The 11,277-nt window shown below is 41.5% G+C and overlaps 1 protein-coding gene across 4 annotated transcripts in view; it reads right to left on the minus strand.

Moving 5' to 3' along the window:
- Window positions 1–11,277, minus strand: part of DOCK4 (dedicator of cytokinesis 4) — a 412,699-nt gene that overhangs the window by 150,569 nt on the left and 250,853 nt on the right. For all 4 annotated transcript variants that reach the window (XM_034670756.1, XM_034670760.1, XM_034670743.1 and 1 more), the window contains exons 13-14: window positions 9,860–9,985; window positions 521–645 (exon numbers count right to left, since the gene is read on the minus strand). In XM_034670756.1, the coding sequence (XP_034526647.1) occupies window positions 521–645; window positions 9,860–9,985 (251 nt within the window). The remainder of the gene's footprint in view (window positions 1–520; window positions 646–9,859; window positions 9,986–11,277) is intronic.

Genomic DNA, 11,277 nt, shown 5'->3' on the forward strand with positions numbered 1-11,277 from the left:
TTTTTGGCCCCCCCCCCCCCCGCCGGGAAATGCAGGAAGCTGCGAGGCCCACACAAAACACTTCTTGCACAAAGGAACCTGCTATCACCACCCCAATCAGGAATAGCCCACTCCTCATGCCCTATTTTGATCAAAATGAAAATACACGGGACTAAATGTGGCAGTTTTTATTTTATTTTTTAACCAGTCGCCAAAGACAAAGTGCTCATATCCAAAACTACGACAGATGAAAGGGGGAGAATGGAATGATGATAAGAATGCTACATTTAAGGAAGAGCTGCCGTGAGGAAATTACTGCCACAATTCATGAAACAATCCAACTGTAAAACCTTTTTGTTTCTCTACTTTTTTTTCTGGAAGGTATTTCAATGATTAAAAAAGGAAAGAAAACTATACAGGGGTGGAGGAGAAAAATAAGATGGAAAAGACTGCAAATGAGAAATTAAATGATCACATTAAAGGTGAACCCAAAATGATGACATGTGATTGTTTTACCAGAAAGTACCCAGCATTCACATACCTTTAAGATCTGGCCACTGCTCTCCACAATGAACATGGTCACTTCCACGTTTCTGGCCACGCTCTTCCCTCCTTTCTCAAATTCGCCCCTTTCTATAGTGATGTATAAATCATTTCTCATTTCACCTAGTAGGAAAATTAAAACCATGTTTATATATATCTATAGATATATATCTGTGCGTGTGTGTATAAAACTAGGAAGTTTAGTAATAAAGCACGCTATCAAGAAAAACCTTAGTTCATAAAATGTACTATTAGAGCATACATATAAAAGTAAAAATAATATATTTACACTTTTATATAAGGGTCCCCACCCTCATTGCCAATATCCAAGAGAAGTGAAAGCCAGCCTCTGCTGGTCTGAATTTGCAATACTGAAAATATACAGTTAGGAGGTGAATATGGGGATTGAGTAGGAAGGTGTTGTCAAGTTTCACCATTTTTCAATATTTCCCTCATTTCATTTATGAGGTGTGATTACAAAATGACAGCCTAGCAGGGTGGCTCAAAGAAACCAGTCTTAATACTTTATAGACACAACACTTAGAGTAGAAGAAATACCCAAGTGGAATAAAGTGACAGGACTGCAAAGGGTAGAGTTACGATTTAAATCTTTTTCAAAATTCTTGGACAAAATGATCTCACTGCTGGAAGAATCCAGGTTAGTGCTTTATGAACACAGGTGTAGAATAATTCAGTTATGCAGACAAGCTTGGCTTCACATTCCTTACCATCAAGCTATAAAACAAGTAAGACTCAAACTGACATATTCTATGAACACGTATGCCACTTATTTTTTTCTCCATTGGTGATTTATAAAACTTATTGCCCCAAGAAAAAAAGAGAAAGTTGATGCCAATGAGCAAACTTAGGCAGACAGGATGAAAGCATGCTTTTACCTCTCCTGCAAGAATTGAGGGTAAGTGGTGAGTGAATAGGTAAGTGAGAAAGCAGTAAGCCAACTGTTACCAGAAAGTTTCTGAAGATAAATACTGGTAAGGCTGGCAGAGTTGAATTCACTTTTACTTAACGTAGCTTTCAAACATTAGAAGAATCACTGCCAATATGCTTTTTTTTTTCTCTAATAAAAAAAACCTCTCCACAAAAAAGGGCAGATCACCAGAAGGAACAATAACTATACAAATAAGCCCACAACGAGGAGATTTAGAAAACTTCCTGACCAAAGTGTGTACAAGAAAGTACCCCAGCTTTCAAACCACAGAGGAATACCAGTGTGACTGGTCACCTTCCTCCACGAAGACCAACTTTTGATGATGGCATCATTTACGAATGACCTGAGCTAACCGGGAAACAGATGGGCCATAAGAGAGAGAAAATGAGTAAGTCCCAAATAGGATGAAATCGAAACCACCCTTACGAAGAGTATGTAAAAAAATACATTGGAATTAACAGATACAGTGGTCTCTGGCTTATGCATTTCTGGTACTCTCATACAAATCGATTTGGAGAGGCAACGAACGATCTTGGAATTTCGGGAGAAAACTGAAGGATTTCACCACATTTAAAATTAGATCTGTATGTTTTATAAGTGGTTTGTCTGAACCATCTCGTTTTAAATTTATAGAGAGGGGCGCCTGGGTGGCACAGCGGTTAAGCGTCTGCCTTCGGCTCAGGGCGTGATCCCGGCGTTGTGGGATCAAGTCCCACATCAGGCTTCTCTGCTATGAGCCTGCTTCTTCCTCTCCCACTCCCGCTGCTTGTGTTCCCTCTCTCGCTGGCTCTCTCTCTGTCACATAAATAAATAAAATCTTTAAAAAAAAAATAAAATTTGTAGAGAATGGCCCAGTAAATTTTTGTAAGTCTGTTCGATTTTGTTACTATATGTGTTCATTACTATACACATACACCTCCTTCATATAAGTGCATTTGAACAATTTAACAAACCCATTACAGAATGAATCGTACATTCACAAACCCTGTCCTCTGAATCAACTAATTTCAACCAAATCAAAATAGGCCTGGTATAATAATGGTCTGCACATGTGCTATTTCAACAATATGTCTGGGAGGAAATTCTTGACAATAGTTTCCCCACTAACAGATTTGGCAGATAAAAAAACAACGGCTCAAATCAAGGTAGCTGAGAGCAAAAGACGTTTGTTAACAATAGTAAAATTCCTTTGCCTCTCCAGTAGGTAACACAGAATGAGTGGCTCTGCTTACAAACAGCCTACAGCATAGGCTGATTAATGGCAAGTACAGCCTCGGGGCTTTCTACTTTAGGAAGTTCTCATAATGAGTCATTAGCTAGTCCAAACCACGTGGGATTAATTGTCCTGCAAAATGAAGGGTGTTTCTTGGAGAGGGGCCTTCCACTCTCATCTGTTGGAAGGAATGGCAACTCTGACTTTAGCAAAGGCAAGAGGGCGTGAGGGAGGTTCACAAGGTGACCAGTTTTCCCCCAGCTGTAGGCTAGGCCTGAAGGGTGGTGGGGAGAGGAATGTAAGACCAGTGCTATGAAATTCTGTCTCCATGTAGTCATTCAGCAAATATACTCTGAGAACCCATGATGTGACAGATATTATTCTAGGCCTGGTAGACCCAGCCGTGAACAAAGGAAAGCAAAAATCCTTTTCCCAGAGAGCTTCGATACCAGGAACAGGCAGGTCTTCAATAAAGAAGTCAAATATATAGCATGTTGAATAATAACGGGAAGTGCTCGGGGTTAAAGACCAAGAAGGGGCACAGGGAGTGCTGAATGGGGACAGAGGGGTTGTTACAAGAGCAAAGACCTCACTGAGGAGATGAGCGATCTGAGGAAGCCATGGTATACTCTGACCAAGGAACAAGGCTGAAAATGGCATTAGCTTCCTGAATCAATCCATAAAGCCTGTTTTTGCTTATACCAGAGCTGGATTTTTCTCTCTCTTCTGAATTCAGAAGAGGTTCTGAGTTCAAGTAAGCCTAAAGGATACAGGGTTGCAGGAAGATTGGAATAAAAGATCTGGATTCAAGTCTCTCTCTCTCTCTCTCTCTCTCTCTACTGTCTGCTCTGTGTGATAGGAGTCTAGATGGGGTAATATAAACCTCTGGGCCTCAAGTTTTTGTATAACTAAAATGAGGGTGGGGTAAAAACAAAGGCAGGGGTAAGAGAGGTGGTAGGAGGGACAGGACTACTTTGCTATGTTACACTGTGTCTGGACTTACGGAAGAACTTGTGAAATACACACATTCATAAAAGAGAGCCCCTTCTGCACACGCTTTCCTTTTCCGGTCTTTAATGGACACTATCCCTGCAAGCCGTTTCTCTTTTGCAAACCTTTTAGACTCAAGATTTCTCTGAAAAGAGAACACACGACAAGGACAACATTTCTCCTGGATGATAGTCTACATATGTCTCCCCAGGAATTCTGCAGCTTGCTATGTTCCAATACCACAAGGTACCGCATCTTGCCAAAAATGCAGCAGGATAAAGTTGAAACATGTGCTAATTAAAATCAATACACTTGAGGTCAGCTCTGGAGAAAACTCATAAGCCCAAATGGTGTTAAGAAAGCATCTTGGGTAATTAAGAGAGAAACCATAAAGTGAGTTTGAAATGGAGTCATAGCACTAGTGTGAAAAGCTATTTTCCTGACAATGTTTATTAACACCTTGCACCTCTCAAATTTAATACTCTGTAAATTTGATGTGCATAACACTTATTTCTGTTCAGCAAGCCCACTGGCTTTGCACATGTGAAGGCAGCTGAAAATATCACTGTAGACAGAAAAAAATGTAAGGTCACAACAATGGGAACAAATTCAAAAGAGTTCAGCGACTGCAGTCGAATGGGGTCGATTTATGGCTTGGCCTCAATAGCCGAGAGGTTTCCATCAGTAGCTGAAAACCGTGATCTTTGATTTTGTGCAATGAACTCCTTGGATAAAGCCATAGAGTGCGAGCTCACCACATCAAGTAAACCACTGCACTCAGCTGCGGGCTGATCAAGTGCCTTAACCTTCGCTGGATATTTGTTAATGTTTATGGAACTGGAAAAGAAAAGTATCTGTCCCTTAGTCAAAAACAAATCAACATGTGTCTAAGACTAAGAACTCAGATTATACTACTGATGATGACAGTAGTAGTAGATAGATGGCAGTTAGGTACTTTGCCAGGCGCTATGAAGACAACAGCTCATTAAGTTCTCACATCAACGTTTTAAGAAGGCCCTATTACTTCCATTTTATTGATAAGAAAACAGATGCATAGAGATTAAGAAATGTGTCCAACATATTATCAGTTTATATTAAAATAAAATCACATTTTTTTAGTATGAAAAAATGTAATTCAACAGGGTGAGAATGGCCATCAAATAAGCTAGTGCAATTCAGCTTTCTTCACCAGATCAGCACCTTGAGAAGGAAGGTATGAGTCCTACTCTGTTCTGCACTGGCGGGCCCAGGCTTGAAGTCCCGATTTCAGTTCTAACGACCATCTTCACAGGACTGGGACAGACACAAGCAGTATCATCCAGATCATAAACAATACAGAGAAAGGACTCAGAAGAGGAATGAAGGTGATGAGAGTTAACCGAATTTAAAAATGTTGAGGTTTCAAGCAGAAAAACTCAACCCAATGGACAGAAGGTAGAGAGAAAGTGGTCCAACATGACGGAGGTCATTCTGAGATATGATGTGTTCTCGGTCATTATCAATATTCAGGTAGGTGCCAGAAAACCATCACCAGGAACCCGAGGAAGAAATTCATGCATGGACACAGTGGCTGCGCTGCATGGCCCTTCACGTGTGCAGCAGGCAGAATAAGGACACCCCCTGCACTCTCAAAAGATGTCCAGGCCCTAATCCTGGGAACCTGTGAATATGTTACCTTACACAGCAAAAGGGATTTTGCAGCTGTGATTAATTAAGTAAGGATCTTGCAATGGAGAGATTTTTCTTGGATTATCAGGATAGGTTCAATATAATTACAAGGGTCCTTATAAGAGGGAGAGGGAGGCAGGAGGGCCAGAGTCAGAGAAGGGGATGTGATGAGGGAAGCAGGCGTTGGAATGATGTGGGGCCATGAGCCAAGGAGTGCGGGCAGTCTCCAGAAGCTGATAAGGTAAGGAATTGAGCTGTCTCTTAGACTCATCAGAAGAAATGCAGCCCTGCTGATAGGGCTTGCTTTTAGCCCAGTAAGACCTGTCCAAACTTTTGATCTCCAGAACTGGAAGATAGTATTTTTGTGGTCTTTTCAGCCATCCCATCTGTAGTGATCTGTAACAGCAGCTGTAAGAAACTAATGCAATATGCCATCCATACTCAAGATTCTATCGCTTTGTGATATGTTCACGGGTGAGGGGAGGGACCAGTTCCACAGGTAACTGGAAATCAAAGCAGACCAGAGAAAGGATACACCTATGGCTGGGGTGAAAACTGAATTTGGAGTTCTCACTTAGAGTGCACTTCTGTGAAATCTATCAGTGTTCTCCCTCATTTTTTTTCTGTCATTCTCGTTTTTGTTTTGTTTTATTTTAGGAGAGTATTATGAGATATTGAACTTTTGGGGGGCATAGCTTTTTAATTTTTGCTTATGCCTATTAAGCAAACAATGGCAAATGCTACAACAGCACCCATGATGGGCTTGCCAGAACACTGTTGTGTCAAGACAGGAGTGGGGATGGGCTGTGGCTCCCTGATGTCCATCACACTCTAGGACAAGCATGGACTGCTGTAGGGCCAGCTGGGGAAAGCCCTACACCCTTGAGTAATGGGGCCTGTAACTTCAACATTTGGGAGGCACCAGCCCCTCCTCCATTCTGATTTGGGGCTCAGCATAACATGGAAGATCCTCAGCCCCCACCTCTCCTGGATCACTGTGGTCTCCATTGGCTGAAAGACCATGACTCCCTCCCCCAGCATGATCGTGGGGTTCAGGTCTCAGGCAAATGGTTGCACGTATAGGATATGGAGGCCCAGTGACTTGGACTGCGGGGCGGTGAGGTTTGGTTAGATTTAGGATGTATTTTTAAGGAAGATCAAATCATATCATACTGGCTCCCACCTGCTTTCACCAAAAGAAGACTTATCTCAGGCAATTCCATCTGCTGATGCGCATGTCTCTGTCGGACTGAGAAAGAATGATAATATCCTTAAAAGAACAAAACTGCATATCTTCTTAAACATGAGACAAACATGTACATTTCCCTTACCCCAGCCTGTAAATCATTATCTAGTCAACTCTGACCAAAGAGAAATTTGACTTATGTGAACTATTACCTAACAACCAAAGAAAAAGGAGGCTTACTCTGAGTGACACTTGAAAAATAAACTTAAGTAAATCTTGAGATCACTGTCAAAGCTACTTCCACAGGCAGCCACTTGAAACACGGGCTATGCTGTTTTCAGCGTGAGCCTCGAGCCTCCAAATCTCAACTCCTCCCTCCTCCAACACTCCACAACTTTTACTTAATTCCTTTCAGGGTTAGGAGCTTCACAGGCCTCCTACGAAAGACTGAACGTAGCAGAAGGTATTAATTTAGGGGTTCCCTAACAAAGAGTGACAGTTTGACCAGTTGATACATGGGAACAAGTGTTCAAGGGAAAAGGGCACAAATGGGGAAGATAGAGTAGGTAAGCAATGATTAAAGCAAAGACCATTTCCCCTAGAAAGAACCAGAAACTCAGAATAAGAATGGACCTTCAGGGTGGGGGAGGGCTCAGCCTGACCTCCCATGACATTCCGGACACATCAGCCGGCTTTGCTCCAAAATGTCTGGTGGATGGAAACTCAGTGCTTCCCGATATTCAGTACAGCCTGTTAAGACACTTAGAGACAGGCTGTCCAATACTGTAACCGCTGCCACATGTGGCAACTGAGGGCTTGACATGTGACTTGGCTGAAAAGAAATGTGCTGTAAATGGACAAAACTCCCCAGCCTCCAAGGAGGTTAAAAAGGAGAGTGTATGATAACTCAAGAATTTTTTACATGAATTACCTATTGAAATGGTAATATTTTGGATGTAGCGGGTCAAATAAAATACATTAGTAAAATTAATCTCAACTCTTTCTTCTCACTCTTTTCAAAGTGGCTACTAGAAAAGTTAAAATTACATTGGTGGCTCTCCTTCCATTTCTAGTGGTGAGCCCGGACTGAAATATTTATGCTGCTCTCCCCATCATGGGCTCAGAGAGTGGATGATGGAACTTTTGGCAGAACTATCTGGTTTGTAGGTAGCAACGATGGAGCTTCAAAGAAAGTGACTTATCCTCTTTGAAAGTTAGACACCCTAAGAAACAAAGCATTGGATGACCGACCCTTAACAACAGGGAAGGGTCATGGCAGCTGGAAAGTGTGTGGCCAGATCACCTCCTCACACTAGGTGACATCTCAGACACGTGCCCCTCCCAGCAGCCAGACCTAGGGGAGAGCTTCTGTTTCTGTGTTTTTCCCGTTCCAAAGAGAGTCCGGCACTGATTACATGGTACGATGCTCAACAGGAGTTTTGTGTATGCTCCTGTCGGTGTCCAGACTGCAGACAACTTCTGCAGAGACGCAGCCGCTATGTGGATGAACCTGCCCGTGGGGCCAAGCACAGGCCTCACCTGTGCCGACCCCTATCAGAACACAAATCAACTCTGAAGGATGAATCTAGAAAGTGAAAAGAAAATAAAAAATCATGCCAGCAGACTGTCAGTGCAACACTGGCCTCAGATATGTCGTGCCCATACATTTTCACACCGAAGAATTCCGCTCAAGTGTTCATTAGAGCGGCCAGTGAGAATTAACTGACAAGTCAACAATCTGAAAAAAAAGAAAAACAGAACAAGGAGCACATGTTTGCCAACGTAAAAAATTGCACTGAGTTTTAAAGTTGCTTTCAGCTGTTTATGTAAATACACGTCTTTCCCTTCTTCTCATTTGGAAGATTAAGAAGCCACAGGAGAAAAAGGAGAAGAGAAAAAGAAGCAAGTGCTTTAAGATAATCTCCTGGCATCCCCGGCACCGCAGACCCATGTCCGGGAGGACTGATTCCCTGGGCAGAGCGAACCTCGCCGCTCTAACGGGGTGCGGCCGAGGGACAGCAGTGAGCAGTCTCCCACACCAAAGTCATTTCCATCATTAAAGCCAGACAACAGCGGCATGAGCACAGCACATCCCAGACCATTCTTCAGCTGAAGTGTCCTGTTGCTTTATGTTTTTCCACTTCTCAATGATACTGCCCAGAGACCAAGCTGAGGAATTCTTCCAGCAGCTGTCTGCATTCTGTTTGGAAATATGTTTTTTATATTAGATTTGCCCATCAATTTGCTTCCCAGTGGCATGAAGTTTTTTCTTTTTTTGTTACAAAGGAAATACCAGTTATTTATAGCAACTGAAGAAAATAATGAAGGGGTGCGAGAGCCACTGAGTAATAGGCCACCAAGTAAACAGTTCTATAAACAGTCATTTTCAACAACACTAGCATGAGATGCTCGGGCAGAGTGGGTCCCTAAGCCAGGTCAGGTCATCTCAGGAAATTTCCAGGCTCTCTCTCAGCCTTCCCTGCATGAACAGATTTGCATAAAGAGATCACGCGATGCTGCCACAGGGTGATGCTGGTCACTTTCTGCATCACATTCGGTCTCTGTGCTCAGCGGTCTTACCATCCCTCTCCCGGCTGTGCCAGGAGCCTTGTCAGATGCAACTTCCCGCCCTTGCTTTCACACATGGGATTTAAACAGAGATTTACCTGATCTCGTTTCTAAAAATACTGTTAACAATTTGAGAGTATTTCATTTAGTCTACTTTTCTCTTGGTTGTAGAGGGTGGGATGTGGAGCAATGAGAAATGGTAGTGACCTGGCATTTACTTGAACAGTGTGACTCTCAGTAACCGCCACCTTCTCCACTTAGAAACAGACGCTTTGAGTCCGTCTAGGTTGCTAAAAGAGATCTGAATAGATCTCAAACAGAACTAGGGAAGGTGTAGGAATACACATGGTATTTGCATATGGCTCCTTATTTACACATACATATCTTGGGTAGAAAAATCCTCCAAGAAGGGTGAACTGCTGCTCACCAATTATTCTTATCAAACCCTGTAAGATTTCCCCTAAGTGACTTCACTAACATTTTCCACCAAAGGGTAAAATATTTTCTGGATCCTACCCCAGTTTTCCTTCTTATTATGGTCAAGAAGAATGCAACACCGCCCTCCAAGTTACCCACCCTAATATAATCAAAATATAAAGATACTTTAAAGAAATCTTTGCTTATTTATTACCAGATACCTCATTTCCTTCTTTAGCATGGTCCATTTGAACTCCTCGAACCTGACAATTTGAAAATTTTCTCAAGTGGCAAAAACAGACATAATACCCATATGTCAACCTTCGGTCCAACTCAAGTCACTTACCAGGCATAATAATATTAGAAAAACCCAACTTCCTCGTTATAGACACTCCGTGAGAAAATACTGATGAGTATTCTCTTCTGATTTGCTCAATGTCTCCATGTAATAGCTGTAGGGAAACTGCTAAACCTAAAATAAATGAGAGATACCAGAGTGAAAAATAGAAGGACAGAAATAGCATGAATGGAAATCTGAACTTGCTTCAACAAGCCCACAACTATAATAGCATTGTTTTAAATGAAAGGTTACTATGCAGACAAAATCAAAACAATCTATAGGATTAATTTCTAGAAAACATTTTTCCAACTTGACTATCTGAGCTTTCCCGTGTTTAAGGAGGATCATAGCAACTGGAAAAAACTTAAGCAGAACACTAAGAAGAGGAAGTCTGGTTTCTAGGCCCTACACCCTCTTTTCCAGACCATCTCCCCGCCGCCCCCCCCCCGGCCTCCGCCAGATGGAGATGTCCCTGCATGGACACTCATGCCAGCAACTGTCGATGGCTACCTGGCCCTAGAAGACACTGATCTCAAAACAGGAATTCTCACTTCCTTTAACTCTACAAAAACCTATGAATATTTACTAAATTCCATAAAGGTAGGCACAAATATAAAGTAATGTAATAACTCAAGGATTTTAGGGATATTCACAGAGATTTTTTAAAAACTTAAGTAACGGAGGCGCCTTGCTGGGTTAAGTGTCCATTCTTGGTTTTGGCTCAGGTCATGCTCTCAGGGTCATGACACTGAGCCCTGTGCAGCACTCCATGCTCGGCACGGAGTCTGCATGGGATTTTCTCACTCTGTCTCTACCCTTCCTCCTGCTTGTGCACATACTCTCTGCCTCTCAAATAAATAAATCTTAAAAAACTTAAGTAACAAAGGTGATTATAACAAAACCAAGAATATATTAATATTATGTGCATTAGAAACTCATAATGGCATTATTTTCAACTGAGAAAAATTTAGCAGGATACAGGCCACTGTGACAAATAAAAGGGTATTTCGTCGGTAAAGTAGTAAAATTATCTTTTTTTAAACCCCAATTATAGTGACATTACTAGAGTGGGATATATAAAAGATGAATGATACATTTTTCCTATCTTTTTTCCCCAAATCTCAGGCAAGAACTAGAGAAAGGAAATTAATGCCATCTTTATGACTATGTATATTTCTGAGATGCTACTTCTCTTTCTGCTTTTTAATTCCCTCTTGCTTTTCTTCATTATTTTAAACAAGAAAGAAAAAAAAAAGGAAAGGAAAAAAGTCCCTTACTTAGTGATGGAAAATGAAGCCAGTCAAAGTGGATTTATTTTTAAAACTTATAGTCATCATTAAACTGAATTCAATTTTTTTTTTTCTTATTTCTTATTTGTTTTTAATTTAAATTTTAGGCAGTTAACATACAGTGCAATGTTGGTT

The sequence above is a fragment of the Ailuropoda melanoleuca genome, chromosome 1 (genome assembly GCF_002007445.2).
Source record: "Ailuropoda melanoleuca isolate Jingjing chromosome 1, ASM200744v2, whole genome shotgun sequence".
In the NCBI taxonomy this organism is placed as follows: Eukaryota; Metazoa; Chordata; class Mammalia; order Carnivora; family Ursidae; genus Ailuropoda; species Ailuropoda melanoleuca.